Source organism: Silurus meridionalis, chromosome 15 (assembly GCF_014805685.1).
Source record: "Silurus meridionalis isolate SWU-2019-XX chromosome 15, ASM1480568v1, whole genome shotgun sequence".
NCBI classification, from domain to species: Eukaryota; Metazoa; Chordata; class Actinopteri; order Siluriformes; family Siluridae; genus Silurus; species Silurus meridionalis.
Genome location: NC_060898.1, coordinates 20,874,318 through 20,892,384, shown reverse-complemented (window position 1 = coordinate 20,892,384; position 18,067 = coordinate 20,874,318). Strand labels below are relative to the sequence as shown.

The following is an 18,067-nucleotide window of genomic DNA, read 5'->3' as shown; positions in this document are numbered from 1 at the left end:
TAGGTTTACATTTCTCCTACTTGTAACTACTACATGTTAAGATTCCTTGCCACTGTCATAAAATTCATTATCACTGTTGTAAAGGGTTAAATAAGAGCCATTTTAAAATGGTAATTTTGCAACCAAACATGAAACTTTGACATGTCTTGCTTTCTCACCAGAGCTGAATGCGTTGGAGCCGTTAAAGCGCACAGACAATCAATGCTCCAACAGTAACTCCAGTCTTCCCAGTGTGCCAAGCGGTGGGGCCAGTGGGGTGGGCCGGGTGGCCAGCTGGGCTGTCAGTTTTGAGAGGCTGCTAGAAGATCCATTGGGAGTGTACTACTTCACTGTGAGTCCATGAACATTGACCAAAATATTATCAATATTATTATTATTATTATTATTATTATTATTATTATTATTATTATTATTATTATCCAATTATTGTTTTTTACTGCTGCAACTTTAAATTAATTTCCTGTAATACAGTTGTCCTAACATGAGCTCATTCTCTCAACAATGGATGCCATAATATTGTTTATATTGCTACCTAACACCTCCATAAGCAATTTTCCCGCTATGTTGTTAACGAAACGAATTAACTACACAAATTGCTCCCTGCTTCATCACGCTGCTCATGGTAAGGTCACATTAGGACGTTTTCCATGTCTGATGTGACGATGATTGTTGAATGAATTCTAAACAACATTATTGAGAAAGTCTTAAGGGGCCAAAGGAAATATAAACAACTCTGTCATTAGCGTGTCAAGCCGTTGCTAGGGGGTTTTACATGGCAAGAAAAAAATGGAAAGTGGTTTTGTTTAGAGCCATAATTCTGTCATTACTGTGTCATAACACTGCCGTAGGAATTCAGAGGAAAATATTATATGCTGAAAAAATGACATTTATGCACTCTAAATTAGCAATACAGAAAGTAATCAAGATGTTATGACAGTTCCGTGCCATAAATATTCATAATATATTAGAGCTATGCGCAAAAAAATGAGTACAATTTTAATTAGGGCTCAAGAAAATAGACATACGAGACAAGTACTGTGTCAAAACATTTCCCGTTTATTTAAATCTTATCACAAGGAATAGGAACTGTGCTTTAACTTTTTACTGAGCACTTGCCAAGTTTCTTCTTCAACGTGAGTCAATACGTGACTTTCTAAATGATGTCCTTTTTTATAGTTTGTCACTTAAGTTTTGATTCATATAAAAAAGAAACTCTTCTAAGCAGGAATTAGGTGATGCACACAAAGAAATATTGTTGCCATGGTTACATGAGTTGTCATTATTAAAACCCTCTTTACAGTGTTTTAGAGAGCAATTTCTTTGTAATATCACCACTGAGTTCAGCGTTCAACAGACTCTACAGAACATAACACCCTTTTATATGCTCACAATTGTTTTCAATGGTTGCCTAGTTTTGGCAGTATCATTCACTACAGTTATTTTTCACAGCTCCTCGTGCGAGAATCAGGCCGGAACCTGTCGTAACATAACCTTACGTTCGCAAAAAGAAAATATGTCACTTGACTGTGTCACTCTGCCTTATCTCCACTTGCCATCAAAATTGATGGAATCACTTCAGACAATGTTGTATCGAGCGTCATACAAAGTTTGTGTTAGTCGGCTGGGAATTACAGTACGAATACATACCTTTTCTACCTCACAGCTCCAGAATCCAGGGTGCTGCCTGTTCTCCTGGTTTTGCATATGCTTCCTCAAGGTTCTCAGGTTTCCTCCCTTAAAGACCTTGAAGAACAATTAAACATAAAAACGGATAAAAACTTAACTGGTCAAACACACGGCAATCCACCAATCAGGGTCGAGCGCACGCTCTATTTTGTATTTGTTTTGATTGCCGCTTGGTGTATCTACTTAGCATCAGCTCTTAGCATCAGCTCAACAGTAAGCAGAACATTTTGAGAGGAATAAATGATGGAAAAAATCCTGACTCGAACTCGCCACATGGTTTCATGATCATTTTATTAGATATTAATAAATTTTGGATTGATTAACATCCAACTATTAATAGATCAGTGTGCTGAGAGTCACATAAACTGAGTTAATAAAGTAAAAAAGTAAATAATTCATAATACTTTGGATACTTAAGTACATTTAAAGGCAAATACATTTGTACTTTTACTCAACTGAGTTGTTAAACGGGAGCAATTTTACTTTTACTGAAGTAATATTTTACCATGTAGATCTCTATTTTAACTCAACTATATGGTTTGTGTACTTCATCCACAACTTAATGTAACCCAGAACCCAGAAACCGCAAGAAAACAAGCAAGTACCTGTATAGTAAAAAAAAGGAATGATTCCCCATATTCTCTTTGTATACGATAAAGTCGAAAGGAAATGCATCTTGTGTATGTGGTGCATTAATCTGCAGCAATTTTAAGAGTGTAGGACGAACATTTACCAGCAGGAAGCAGGAAGGAGATCAATCAAATTTAATTTATTTTCAAAGAGAGCATTCGAGGTGAACAGAGCACTCGCTAAGAATGCTTCCTCTTTAAAGTGAGTCAATACTGAATTTCTAAATGAGGCACTTCTCTATCCTTTACCACTTGATGGTGTGTTCGTTTTGAACCGATGTTAAAAGAAGCCGGCTTCCCTGCTGAGACAATTCACTCACATCAGTGCTACCTTTTTTTTTTTAAAGCTTACAGCCTGCCCAGCTACAGAATCTTTTCAAAGCCTTTAGCACTCGACAAGAAGCCATATTTTTTTCCTTCATCGGCCCACATAATGAGTCACATTAATTGTCAAGGAGTGTGGAGGTGGGCAGATTGCTGGGGCACCTGTTGAGGACATGTTTAGTGTTGGGACTGGAGAACAAGAAATACTCATTTTTTTAGCCGACAATAGAGATTAAGTGTGTTCAATTCTATTTCTGCTGAAGATGATAATACATTGCTGCACTGTTTATTTAAAGATGCATTATGTCAGTATATAGTGTATAATCTGTAATGTAAATTTGGCTCACAGGAGTTTTTGAAGTCCGAGGTCAGTGTGGAGAACATTAATTTCTGGGTGGCGTGTGAGCACTTCCGCAAGATACCAGCCAATAATACTGAAAAGGTATGTTATGGTGTGTTATGTTTTATAGTCTAATGATAACTAGCAAAAATCTGTGGGCTCAACAGAAAAGCATTTGATCTATTGTTGGGAAAGTGTTAAAATCTGGCAGTGCTAGTTTCGTTTTAATCTATCCTCTCAATTAATAAGACATTAGCCAGTGGCACACTTATGTACACTGTATGGACAAATGTTTGTGGACACCAGATCATTAGATTCGTAATAATAATCTCCATTTTTTTGGGAAGATGTTTCACTAGATTTTGTGGAGATTTGTGCTTATTCAGACACAAGGAAGTTAGTAAAGTCAGGTGCTGATGTAGGTGAGGTGAGGAGGCCTGGATGTCAGTCAGCATTGCAATTCATGTCAAAGGAATTCTAAAGGAGGTCAGAGCTCTGTAGCAGGTCATTAAGGATCTTCTAGTCCAACACGTAAATTTACATTTACGGAATTTATCAGAAGCCCTTATCCAAAAAAAAGTGCTTTGAAGTCTCTATCACTGATTAAACCAAAACTTGTTTACTAGGTTGCAAACTTATATATTTTATCATTATAGCACATTTTTGTAACATAAAGACCTAAAACAAACAAGGGAAATGAGTGCTAGGTCAAGTGTTTCAGGAAGAGGTAAGTCTTCACCAGTCATTTGAAGATGACTCAGCTGTTCAGACAAGTAGGAGAAGTAGTTCATTCCTCCAACTCGGTGCCAGAACAGAACAAAGTCTTGATGTATACCAACCTCTTATTCTGAGAGACCAAAATCTAGTGGAAGAGCGGAGGTTATTATAACAGCAAATGGGAACTCAATGTGAAATGGGGTGTTCAAAATTGCATTCTGTACTGTGTATGTGTAGTAATGTATGTGACAAGTGAAATTTAAGTTTAAACAACTACAATGTGCTTATTCAATACATGACTGCAATAGACTCAGTCTAATTTGCTTTCTTTTGCTTACTTAGCTGATCAAGGAGGCTCTCTCAATCTACAACAGTTACCTGTCCAAATGCGCCAGCAATCCTATCAACATTGACGACAAGGGTCGTGTTGATGAACAGGATATACAGAAGCCTCATCCTGATATGTTCGAGAAAGCTCAGCAACAGGTAATGGACAATTGGCAACTTATATACATCAACTCATATATATATATATATATATATATATATATATATATATATATATATATATATATATATATATATATATATATATAGTCAGCACACACACACACACACACACACACACACTATCTCCAAAAGTATTGGCCCACCTGGTCATAAGTACAGTATGTGATGTTTGAGGGTTGCATTCCACATTTAGTCTCAATTTGCTCTTGTAATTCCCTCCACAGATTTTGGAGTGTGTTTATATATTTGTGTTCATCAGTCACAAAGGTATTACGAAAGGCAGGTACTGATGTAGGTGAGGAGAACATCTTCCCAGAGGAGTAGAGGTGACTATAACAGCAACTGGGGACTAAATGTGGAATAGCACATATAAATCTTATGGTCAGGTGTCCACATATTTTTGTCCATATAATGTAAACATTTTAAGAACAACCTAAAACTAAGCAGTTCTTTAAAGCAAACTCATGACATTCTCAAGTTTAACTGAAAGTCTTAACCACTTAGCCGCCACTTCCTTTATGATGTGCTAATTCAGCAAACATACGGTATAAATGTACATGAAAAAGGGGTTTGTGTTCAACTAAAAATGGTTTGCATTTCCTGTTATTTTACTGTAAACCAGTACTTTTACAATGCTATGTTTGAATCTTCCTGTAGTCAGTGCAACAAGCATATCTAGTACCAGATTTGATTACAGACTAAAAATAAAACTCTTAGACACAAACTGAGGCATTCTTGTATTTCTTTTTCTCTCGTTCAATGCACAGATCTTTAAGCTGATGAAGTTTGACAGCTACACTCGCTTCGTTCGCTCACAGCTCTATCAGAATTGCATGCTGGCTAATGTGGAGGGCAGATCCCTGCCAGAGCTCGGCCACTGCGCTAAACTTCCCCTGGCTGCCAGACACAGCAGCCCTGGAACCAGGGAGCTGCAGAAATCGAAAGAGGTAGAAAATAAAGCAATATACTATGAGCTCAAGTACATACAGTATGTCCTAAGTAATGCATTATGAGTGTTCTCATTAAGTTGCAGAATTGCAAATTATAGGTTTAATTCTTAATCTTTTTTATAGTTTATCATAGATGTAGTTGGGGCATAAATTCTACTTTGCAGTTCTACTCTGTTAAAAACAAACAAGCATTGTACTGAATTAGAAAAGACTGCAAAATAGAAGCATTTTCACTAGTGCTCTCAGACCTCTGGATCCCAATACAGGCATAAAAAAATAATGAATGTATAGGTATTATTTATACTAAAGGCTATTTAAATGCTACCCCATGAGGAACCCTGTATAGGCAGGTTAGAGTTTAAAATAGCTATTTTGTCTTGAAAGATCAATGCACAAACGTTTTGCTAACATCTTTATTGCAGTCAGGTGTCATAACTTTAAGCAATGAGTGCATTTATGCTGGATAAAAACCTAGTCAGATACATAGTGTAGATTAAAAGGTTCTAAAATGCTAAAGACTGGAAATTATGGCATTTTGAAGCATTTCAATGGATAATATTGAAGGAATTCAATGTCAGGTCTGATCTCCATCACCATTCTTACAATTTGTAAGATGAACATGAAGGATATTATCGATAACGGATATTATCTGTGTGATACTCATTAAAACAATCACAGGTCACTTGTGGGGCAGCGGGATTTGTGCCCCAATGGTCCTCTATTAGTGCTTGTTACAGTTTCTACCCACTTCTTGGTGAAGAAACCAGCTTACCAGGCATTATAACATTATGAGTGAATAACACTGATTATTCCTTTATCATGGAAAAGGTGGAAATATATTAGACAGCAAGTAAACATTTTGTCCTCAAAAAAATGGGCAAGTGTAAGAATTTGAGTGAGTTTGGCCAAATTGTGACGTCTAGACGACTGGGTCAGAGCATCTCCAAAACTGCAGCTCTTGTGGGATGTTTCTGGTCTGCAGTGTTCAGTATCTATTAAATGTGCTCCAGGGAAGGAACAGTGGTGAACCGGCGACAGGGTCACGGGCGGCCGAGGCTCATTGATGCACATGGGGAGCGAAGGCTGGCCATTGTACTGTAGCTTAAATTGCTGAAGAAGTTAAAATTTATACTCAGGACTTTTTGGCAGCAAAAAGGGGACCAACACAATATTAGGCTGGTGGTCATAATGTTATGCCTGATCAGTGTATATTAGTCAAATAAAACATTATATATATATATATATATATATATATATATATATATATATATATATATATATATATATATATATATATATATATATGTAAACATATTAGTTTTATCAACAGTACTGATTAGTTTTATTATCAGAATGTTAGTATATATGGTTGGGCTGTGCTTCATTCAGTCTGTAAGACAAATGTCTTATTTTAATAGAAGGCAAAGGTGAAGATAGGCAAGATCGCAGGAGGAGAGACAGAAGACGTGGTAGAAAGGAGGAAAATAACCCTTCAAGGAAAGATGAACTGGGAGAAACGAAAAGAGAAGAGAGGATCCTGGGGAGGTGAGTTTAAATATAAAAAGACTAGGAATTCTAACTTTTTGTTAGAAAATCAAGCTGAGTAAATGTCATTTATTCAAATATATTTTATTACAGAGTCACAAATGACTGGAAGACCTGGATCTTTTCACTGTGCAGAGGTGACCTGATATAAACCTTGTTCTAAGTAACAATATTAGAAATTCTTTATATCCTGTGACATAAGAGTGTGTGTGTGTGTGTGTGTGTGTGTTGGTGAAGGTGGAACGATTAGTTGCTCGTTCAACTGACTCTGCAAGTGATTCTAAAACCACGGCTGATAAGTATTGCTGCGTGTTTCTGCCTGATGGCACGGCCTCACTGACCCCTGCCCGACACGGCATCACCATTCGCCGCATGCTTACAGGGCTGTGTGAAAAAAGAGGCCTTCCTCTGTCTGAGATCATCATCTACCTTCAGGGAAAAGACAAGGTGGGTTCTTTCAACTCCTTTTATTGAGGTGTTTATTAATTTTTTTTCAGAGCGCAACACAATTCCTCAGCACAATAGACTGCATAATAAAGCTGTAACGACTTTCCTGATTTCACAATTGTGCTTTTTGGCCATTGTAGAAGGGGATCGTGTACAATTGCACTTTTCTGTGTCACAAGTTCCCTTTTAAGTCTGGTCCCTTTCAAGGTTTTTTCCACAGATCAGTTCAAGGCATTTTTGCTCACCACTTTTACCTCTGGCTCATTAGGAATAAACTTATAGGGATAAATCTATTTATTTTAATTGTATCTTTGTGTTGCAAAATTCTAATTGAGATTTTCCACAGCAACCACTTTCCTTGGACCAAGACAGCTCAGTACTAAAGGATCAGCAGGTTCTTCTGGAGCTGCGAGTGACATTTGCGTGAGTGTTCACACCCTACCTTCAATTACGGTTACTTCTTGCGTTGATAGGATCGCCAAGGAGCTGTACCAGAAAAGGTAGACAGCTGAGTAGATCTGAGTCCTAGTGCTATTTGTACAAATGAAAAAGATTATGAGCTACACCTTCTGGTTGTTTAAAATATTGAACCAGGCTGGTAATAGCATTTGCTTGGATTTTAAACCACATACATACAGTGGGTTAATTGGTACCGGGCCGCAGAGAAAGAATACTTACATTATTTCCATTTTATTTATTATCTGATTCTGAACAATGTTTTATTTTGGAAAATTATCAGATTCTCTCCGCCACATCTGTCTATGACTCACTCTTGATGCATGTTCACATGTCTTACCTACATTTTAGCAGACGCCCTTATCCAGAGCGAAGTAAAGCCGCTACCTTCACGTGGATTCACATTTAATATTATGTTTAGAAAATACCAGTTTTTATGCCGGTCGTATCATTTTATTTTGTTGTATTTCCACACCTTAAAGGCCAGTCTGTGAAAATATTGTCTGACATTAAACCGGTCCGTAAAAATATTGTCCGACATTAATCCGGTCCATGGCGCAAAAAAGGTTGGGGACCACTGATTTAAAAGATGCCCTTATCCAGAGCAAATTACAACAATTTCATTTATAAAGATGAGAATTTGTATTATTGGCACATCAGTGGCATCTTGGAGATGCTGGGATTTGAACACATGACCTTGTGATCAGAAGTCCAACATCTTAACCAAGGGTGGTTGACTAAGTACCCAAACCATGTAGTTGAGTTAAAATAGAGATACACTTGGTATAATATGACTCCATAAAAGTGAAAGTGCTCCCTTTAAACTTTCACTTGAGAAAAGCGCAAAAGTATTTGTCTTCAAATGTACTTAAGTATCCAAAGTACTATGATTTGTTATGACTATAATGTTCTCATTATCATTTTTATCACAAGACTCTTTACTTCATCAACTCAGTTCATGTGAAAAGACTCGAATGTGACTCTCAGCACACAGATCTATTAATAGAGTGATATTAATGAGTCAAACACTGATTGATATCTATTCAAATAATCATGAGCCCAAAACCTTCTTTTCAACTAAATCACGCCAATAAGGTCACGGGTGTTGTATCGAGTTCGAGTCAGGAGTTTCTTTCATCATTTATTCCTCTCTTATATGTATTTTGGTGATAAGTAGATACCACCAAGTGGCAATCGAAGCGAATACAAAACAAAAAACAGCAAAATGTAGTTAAAAGTAAGATATTTGATTTTGACATGTAGTGAAGTTAAAGTTAAAGTCTCCCCAAATGGAAATACTTCAGTAAAATACAGACACTTAACCAGTGTGAATTACAATTATCTTATTTATACAACTTGAGGGTTACGGTTCTTGCTCAAGTGTCCAGCAGTGATGGCTTGGTGGTGCTGGGGTTTTAACTCATGACCTTCTGATCAAAAATTCAACATCTTAACCACTGAGCAACAACCACCCAAATATGTTCTAAGCCATTTCTATCACTGTACGTTTAGAATTTGCAACCACCAACACCCACATAACCAAGTTTGGCATTTCCTTGGGAACACTCACTGTTCGACTGACAGGTCTACCTTGTTGACAGTGAAAATGCAAATGCAGATTGCAAAAGATTGCAAAGGCGTCTTATTTGTGGTTGATCTGAAGCATGAGGATGAGAAAGCGCAATGAGAGAACTGAGAAATAAAAATCAGAGTGGTCGATAAAACTTCCTAATTGTAAAAGAAAAATGTAATACCATACCATTGTATACAGAAAGGGTCATTAAATTCAACCTATAGATCTGTGATCTGTAGATATCCAGTAACATATTCAGTCATTTTTTACAACATTATACAAAATATATACTCATCGCTTCTGATTTCTATGCATTTTATTATATTTGATATAGTAATTTTATATAATGTAATTCAATTTGCATGGATAATTATTTTGTTATAAAATGCCGTACCAGAAGGAATTTTTAGCTATTATTTATTTGTATCTATATTTCTTTTAAAGTCTTTCATTATATCACCAGGGTCATGTATGTATAAAATTAAATACATAGGACCTAAAATCAAACCCTGTGGTCTTCCAAGTAACTATATAACATATTCTGTGCACTGTAAGTTCTATGTTTCTCCGGAGCAGGCTACACACTTCCTCGCTAGTCTAATTACGAGTAACCTTTTCAACGACAGTTGAGTGTTCACTCAAGTTGAATGCTTTAGGGCAGAAATGTTCCATCTGGGGAACATCGTGTCTCTGCAGTAATGCTGTTAAGTCCAGCTCTCAGCCTGATTAGACGTTAAAGAGGTAGAAATAGAGCCAGTGCACACTTGGACTTGATATTTGGGCAAAACATAAAAGTGCTGACATTAGCTGATAATTATAAAAATATATATATTTTTGTATAAAATGGTAGTACTGCAAATTATTGATGGAACTTCACGATGTGGCAATCAGGGATAAGAGTTTCTGCCAGTGACAGCGCTATATAGGACATTTTTTATATAATTTAATATAGAAACAAGTTCAAAGTGAATATATTATTATTTAAGCATACTCATTCCCTATAGGGTGATAATTACACACCATATAGCATTTGCATTTGCTGCATATAATGCGATTGTAGTGGTTTAAATGGAAATCTATTGGTCATAATGGTTTTTGTGGGTCTCTATGGTTAATCTATTGCTTTCTATTGGTAACATGATGTGAGGGAGGTGGCAGCTTAGTGGTTAAAGGATCTGAAGATCTCAGCCACACCGAGCTGGCACTTCTGGACCCTTGAGCAAGGCCCTTAACTCCACCGCTGCTCAGTTGTATGAAGGAGATAAATGTAAGTCGCTCAGGATAAAGGCTTCTGACAAATGCTGTAAATGTAAATGTCTGATACCATTTAAGGATTAATAGAACACCTTTGGCAACTTGTAGATCACATGCTGAAATCTACTGGTGTTTGTAGTGGAAACTATTAGAATTCATGTGATGGCTACTTGATTTTTTTTTCAGCAGGGATACATTGGCATGACTGCAATGTCTACAAGATTTAGCAGGAAGTTTTATTTTTGAAACCAGGCAAAAAACATCAACCTTTATATCAACCGTCTTTATAATCATATTGCATAACCAAGCATCTGAGGTTAACAAAAATGTCAGAGAACACATGAGAAATGTCTGAATTCTGTAACATAAATGTATTTCAGTCATGTGTGCAGTGCAAAGAACAACAAAAACAACATCTAAATGCCAAAGTGTCTTCTACAACTGTGGTCTCACCACAACCTTTGCTAATCTTAAAATGGTCCCTAAACACTTCAGCTTCCTTTCAGAGACTTTTTTATTTGTGGCAACAAGCAAAGCAGCTGAATTTGCTGCAGCAAAATCACCAAGGATGTGCATAAACATAGCAGAGCCGAGTTACATTTATGTTCACTCGAGTCAGTTGGTTGTGGATTAGACCTCTTATGGGTGAAGGTGCAATTGTGATTTGTGTGCAAGAACGTTCACGCTTTTGATTCCTTTGCTTTGGAGTTAAACACTGCAGCGTGGTCTCTTGTTTGTATTTTTTTATTCACTGCTTTTGTCATAGCTTGAAGTGTTATACTACTACTAATACTTCTACTACTAAAACTACTAGTACAGATTTGTGCGTCTATCAATGTTACTTTATACTATTTTAATTATTTAAAATGTTACATTTTGACCTTGAATTTGACCTTAAAGCATATTTATTTCGAGGTCTCCTTGTGTCCCCTTATGGTCTTATTGAAGATTAGTCCAATTTTTTTTTTTTGCTTCCGCTACATTCTGAATTTAAACTTTACAAAATTTGAATAACAGGACAAATTCAGTTATGATATATCAAAAAAAGTCACCAAAAGCAAGATTAAACTTTCTAAACAATTTGAAAGCACACACACACACACACACACACACACACACACACACACACACACACACACACACACGCAGTTGACCCAAATAGCAACACCTACAAGAAATGAACGCAAAAACCCACCAGCTGTCTATGGTTTAAACCAAAGTGCAAGCAAAATGCCAGCTCATGATGAAAATGCCAAATTCAGTCATTAGCAAAGTTAGATTAATAGATAGGTCTTGGAGGTATGCTCACTTCCTGTTGCTTTGACATTTTTTTACCAATTTCGATCAGCCAGCTTTCCCCTGTCATATGACAGATACCAAATAAAGCGGAAAACATCTTCTCTCCAAGAGAAGGCACTAACCGCTTTGTTCCACAATACATGAGCTAACAGATGTATATGATTAGCTAGTGTTGCCATTGCATTTCAAGAGCATTGGCTAATCATGCTACTTTGGATCTTGGCCAGAGATAAACACTCAATAAGAGGGTGAAAGCTTTTCTCTTGCATCACATAAGTCCAGTACTGCAATTTTTGGTTCATGACCAAAGTATCATCTGCTGCAGGCATACAGTACGTTTGTATTATAAGCCCATTGTTTTATCCTATACTTGCTGTACATTGTGTGTATAATACACCAATTGTTTTTATATGCAATAAATCTTGAGTTTGATCCTTTCCTTAACACTGAAGATGTTCATTTGCTAATTTTGCATTTTGTGTTTTCCCCAGTCTGGAGGTAGCTTTCACAGGTAAGAGTGTGGCTATGGTGGTGAAATCCAACAAGACCCTACAGGAGGTGTTGACTTCACTTCTCCAAAAACACCGCCTCCGACCCCAGGATGTCTTTGTCACCATGGTGAGCACCAAATGCCAAATAACGGAAAAGAACCATTTTGCTCAGAAGTACTTTTCTTTCTCTATCAGTTGCAAAAAGGTGCAAAATTAAAACAATCATAAATAAAAAGACTGTTTAGAAGCCTATTATAATATATTACTGAAAAGCAGAACATTTAAATAATGTCACATATATATATATATATATACTGTATATATATATATATATATATATATATATATATATATATATATATATATATATATATATATATATATATATATATATAAACTGTCACGTTGTGAAAGCATGCTCGGGTTCGAAAGCAGGTTCGAAAATTTAAGAATCTATAACAACTATCCTGATAATAGGGTTATAGTCAAAGACCAGCAAAGGTCAGGACAAACAGGAGTAGACCATGAGCGGAAACTGTGAAACCAAAATTCAAGAAACTGTAAATAACCAAAATTTCAGGATTTGGTACATCTGGCGTATAATAATAGACGCTAAGCAATGCTTTGTGTTGTGTGCGAGTGTGTAATTGAAATCAGTACAGTCAGTCGGCTACCGTCAGCGTTGCCTAGTGTTGGTGGTGAAGTGCTGTGGTGCTTGCTGAGAATTGCGTTGCGTCGACAGGAAGTTAAAAAATATATCCAATTGCAACTTTGCTAATCATACACTATACTATTTTAATATACTATTTTAATATATTATTTTAATTTAGTATGATCAGCTCCTTATACAGTAAATAATGAATTGAACTTTATTTTTTATTTTTTTATTTATTTTTTTATAAAATAGCACTTTTTAAAACAGCACATTAGATTTTTTGCCACAATGACCAACGTATTTTCAGTACAACAATGATTTAAACCACTAGTTTGTGTTTTGATTATTTTTTCTTTCTTGTGTGAATGTAGTAGACTGGGTGATTTTTATTGCTTATCAGAGATTCTTGGTAAAATATGCTGCATGTTGTTCAGTTTTAAATGATGACAATGTGCATCTATGTGCAATGATTTGTGTAAACCGTTCCATCTCCCGTTGTTTGTGCTCTCTCAGAAAGGAAGCCAAGAGCTGATAAACATGAACACAATCGTCACCAATCTGGCTAACAAGACACTAATATTAGACAAAGTACAAGGTATTTGTTCCTTCCAACAGTGTGAATACTTTCTATCTATCTATCTATCTATCTATCTATCTATCTATCTATCTATCTATCTATCTATCTATCTATCTATCCATCCATCCATCCATCCATCCATCCATCCATCCATCCATCCATCCATCCATCCATCCATCCATCCATCCATCCATCTATCTATCTATCTATCTATCTATCTATCTATCTATCTATCTATCTATCTATCTATCTATCTATCTATCCCTACCAGCTGTTAATGACCTTGTGCATAAAGACAGCTCCATTAAGATTACTACTTTGCATTGGTTGAAGTAGAAGATCTCCTGCTATAGATATCTACAACCCTATTGAACACTTTTGATATGAATATGAACCCAGACCTCCTCATGCTACACCTGACTTTACTAACACCCTTGTGGCTAAATGAGTACAAATCCCCACAAGCACACTCTAAAATCTAGTGGAACATCTCCACAGAAAAATTTAGGTTATTATAACAGCAAATGGGGACTATGTGTGGAATGGGTGTTAAAAAAGAGCATCCCGATCTTAGTTGTCAATCATTTGTTTTAAACTGGAAAACATTCTAATTGTTGCACTAGCTGTAATTTTTTTCCCCTTATAGTGGATTCATTTTTCATCATAGGTTCTTCATAAAAATAAAAAAAAGACCATAATGCACAAAATGTTTGTAATGTGCAAAACTCACAAAAATCTCATCTGGATCCTGGCAACAGCCCCAGTTTTACCAGAACAGCATGAATCCTTTGAGATCGCCATTGTCAGATTTGCCTTCATCATTACGCCTATTTACTTGGACTGCATTGTCTCTTAACATTTTCTGTTCATCTCTTGCTTGAGCGGGTCGCTAGCACGATGACTGGATTGCCCCCCACCACGCAAGAGGGCCAGTGCCTGTGTAGATTGTGTCTCTATGAATTTGTGTTATGTGGCGCTCAAACTTTAAACACGCTCTGACCTCTCGTAAATTTTATAGACATATAAATATAAAATCCAAGACCCAGTTTAATGTAAGTTTTTTTAACCAAAGTTTGGAACCTTGTAGATGTATTGAAATGACTCACTATTATACATACATATCTTAATGGATTTATCTATTATGGTCAGGTATGGACCAGGGCCTTGGCTCCAACACAACTGCTATTTCATCTTTACAGGTAATGAGAAAAGAAAATACTAACACCTGTTACTTGAAATTAAAATGATTTGACAAAATGATTGTTCAATCACTTCAATAGGAAAAGTGGTAGACAGTTACAAAATAGATGTAATTTGTTACTGTACTTAAGTAGCTTATTACTGGAAAGTACTTTTTTATTGAATAAAAAGCTCCAGCATACAGTAACCACCAATCAGGGTAGGAGAAAAAAAGACTTGAAAAGTCTAAGAGGCAGAAGTATGTTGAGAGATTTTTAAAAAATGTTGCTTAGGCCAAGTTACTTGCCATTAAAACAGCTTATGCCAATATCATCTACTAAGTTTTGTATATGTTTTGATTGCCGCTTGGTGGTATCTACACAAACATACAATTCGTCATCAGTTCAAAAGCAGGTAGAACATTTTTAAAGGAATAAATGTTGGAAGAAACTCCTGACTGCAACTTGCCACAACACCCGTGGCCTTATTTATGCGTTTTTTTTAAAAGAAGGTTTTGGGCTTGTGATCATTTTAATAGAATTTAATCAGTGTTTTAAATAATTATTATCATCCTATTATTTGATTAGTGTGCTAAGAGTAACATTAGAGTCTTTTCACATAAACTGAGTTGATTAAGCAAAGATGCTTGTAACAAAACTGATAATAGGAACATTATAACCATAATGAATTACAGTACCTTGGACAGTGGAGAATATTTTACAGAGTGTATCTCTACTTTAACTCCATGTACAGTGCAACCTCGATACTCGCGGGTGGTTACGTTCTATAACCCCCGAGTAACAAAAAAACGTGAGGTTTTGAATCTCCTTTTGATGGTTCCTTTTTTATAAGGGGAATTGTACATGTACTGTAGTGTAAACTCAACAAAAATGGTAAATTACTTGTCATCAATGACTCGCGGCTTCTCGCCAACTATCAGATTTTCCGCGAGTTGCTCTTAGGTTCCAAATAAAAAGTCGGCAACTGCAGAGGTCGCGAGTGTCAAGGTCATAAGTATCGAGGTTCCACTGTACTCCATCAACCGCTGAATAGGAACGCTTATTTCTGGTGTTTGGTTTTCCTCAACACACACACATGTGATAAAGTAACACCTACACAAGATTTATGACTGTGGATAAATAAAACAAAAAAAAAAATGATGTGACATTCTGATGTAGTATTATTTCCCCAGGGACGCCGAGGCGCTGTGGATGTCGACCCGAGCTCTTTGAACACACTTTATCGATCAAATCCCAAACAGAAAAACCCTTCTCTGAGAAGAGCCTATGATATGGAAGGTAAGGTTTTGTCTTCAAAATCACACTGCTCGTGTACATCAGTTGATCTGTTCGGAGCTGGAATGTTGACTTCTCGCTGTCTTCTTGGATGAAACTGTTAAAGGTCTGGTGGAGCTGTTGAACCGAGCTCAGGGCTGCAGTGCCGATGACCAGCGGGGCCTCCTGAAAAAAGAAGAACTCATCCTGCCCGATTTTCTCCAGGTGGAGGAACGTGATGAGGAAGAGGAACGGCAGGAGGAGCAAAGAAGCACATCTCCCCAGGGATTCATATCGCCAGACCCCACTTCATGCACAGAAGGAGATGTGGTGAATTCTTCTAAGTCTTCACTTTGCTCCACAGAGCCTGTAGACAGGATGGGATCTAAAAAGCATTCGAATCCAGCTCGGGAAACAGTGGTATGAGCCGGAGCCCGGCTGTAATGGATGTTATTTTTATTTTGAGAGTGTTTGCACTGAACATGAAGGCTGCTTAGGAAACAGAGGACACTCGGCTCAAAGAGCTTGCGGGACTTGGTTGGAGGACGGAATAAGATGTTTACAGTTCTTGTAGATCAGCAAAGTGTTAATGTTCAGTGGAGTGTATTTATTTGAAAATGGCTGTTAAATATATATCAGTTGCTTTAAAACCCTGGATTACTTTTTTTTGCCTTTAGACTGCATTTTTATTACATGTATTTTATATCAATATATATATATTTTTAAAATCTTATATTAATATCAATATATTTTCCATTTTTTCCATAATTTGCTCTTTACTTATTCCCACTCACCAGCCAGCCCTTCCCTATCATGGGCTCATGGGCTTCCTCTGAGATGCATGAAGCAAGGCAACCATGTTGTTTTTTTTTGTTTGTTTGTTTTTTCGATTTGCTGCTCATAGTTACCACTGTAGCAACGATTTCCCTTAAACGTTAGTTTGATTGTTAACTTTATTATATTTACAGCAGGAAATTGCATCAAACTCATATCTTAAGTTTAATAAAAATACACTTTCATACTGTAAATCATTTAAAGATTTGGCTAGCTAGTTTAGCTAGCCAAAAAAAACCTGATTTTGGTTTTAGTTTTAAAATCAGAATCAGAAACAGCATTATATTGAATTGTTCTTGCTCACACCCAGAATTTTCCAAGGCGCCTCCGGGACAGGCTAAATCTACACTAATCTGGATTAATAAAAAAACTGCGTTTGCATCTAAAAACGCTCCTCGTCCAAACTTTAGTTTTCTGTTGTATCCTAAAAGTTGCTTATTCACACCGAAACGTTTGAAAACCCTCACGTCCCTGTACTGCGCATGAGCAAAAATGTAAGACGATTCGACCAGCATCATTTTTGCCTGGCATTTATTTACTTTGCAGCTTTTTGGAACGTCGCAGCAATAATTAACAGTGCATTAAAACCCTTCGTTTGCACGGCCTACACTCCGATGTGAAAACGGCGTTTTCAAATTGAGCCATTTTGGAGAGCGTTTTTTTTCAAAGCAACGTTTTGCTGACTAAAAACACAAGGAGAGAAAGATGGAGAAACAGAGAAAAAAAAAATGCGTTTTTAAACGAAAACGTTTGAGTGTCAACATGGCTTATGATTTTCAGATCTCACTGTTTCATGTGAAGCAATATAAACGTAATAGTATTGAGCCAAAGATGCTCATGTGTCTCCTCTGTCTCAGACAGTGATGTTAATATTTAAAATGCCTTTTAGCAGAAAACTTTGAGCTTTATTTTAATTAGATCTGGAAATGCAATTATTGTAACTATGCACTCTTGGATTCTAATTGGAATGAGTCTTTCCTGAGGTAAACTCTTTATACGTTTTTTGCTCTGTAACAATGACCAAATAATGATTATTTTGCAAAAAAATGAGTTCAAAGCCCAATTCTGGAGTGACGAATCTGTAACTGATCATAATTGTAATGAGCAGGTTGCTAATGCAGATCTTTCAGGGGTTTTGACAGGGGAAAGAGCTTTAAGATGTTTATAGCAGGTTGTAATATGGTGTCATTGTTCAGCAGTGTGTCCTCCTGTGTGTGGTGGTTGAAAGACATGGTAGCTTATTGGTTAAGGCATTTGATCTCAAGGTCGTGATTTCAAATCCCAACTACATTAAAATGCCACTCCCGGGCCCCTGAGTAAGGACCTT

General features: G+C 36.6%; 1 protein-coding gene across 4 annotated transcripts in view; it reads left to right on the top strand.

Moving 5' to 3' along the window:
• rgs14b (regulator of G protein signaling 14b) overlaps nt 1-17,129 on the top strand; it is a 29,710-nt gene extending 12,581 nt beyond the window's left edge. For 3 of the 4 annotated variants that reach the window (XM_046867808.1, XM_046867809.1, XM_046867810.1), the window contains 13 exons: nt 162-331; nt 2,989-3,081; nt 4,039-4,182; nt 4,974-5,153; nt 6,575-6,701; nt 6,795-6,838; nt 6,939-7,148; nt 7,495-7,571; nt 12,222-12,348; nt 13,390-13,471; nt 14,603-14,652; nt 15,825-15,930; nt 16,034-17,129. In XM_046867808.1, the coding sequence (XP_046723764.1) occupies nt 162-331; nt 2,989-3,081; nt 4,039-4,182; nt 4,974-5,153; nt 6,575-6,701; nt 6,795-6,838; nt 6,939-7,148; nt 7,495-7,571; nt 12,222-12,348; nt 13,390-13,471; nt 14,603-14,652; nt 15,825-15,930; nt 16,034-16,332 (1,709 nt within the window). In that variant the 3' untranslated portion in view covers nt 16,333-17,129. The remainder of the gene's footprint in view (nt 1-161; nt 332-2,988; nt 3,082-4,038; nt 4,183-4,973; nt 5,154-6,574; nt 6,702-6,794; nt 6,839-6,938; nt 7,149-7,494; nt 7,572-12,221; nt 12,349-13,389; nt 13,472-14,602; nt 14,653-15,824; nt 15,931-16,033) is intronic. The other variant, XM_046867811.1, reaches the window with a different exon arrangement.
• Nucleotides 17,130-18,067: the final 938 nt, after the last annotated feature.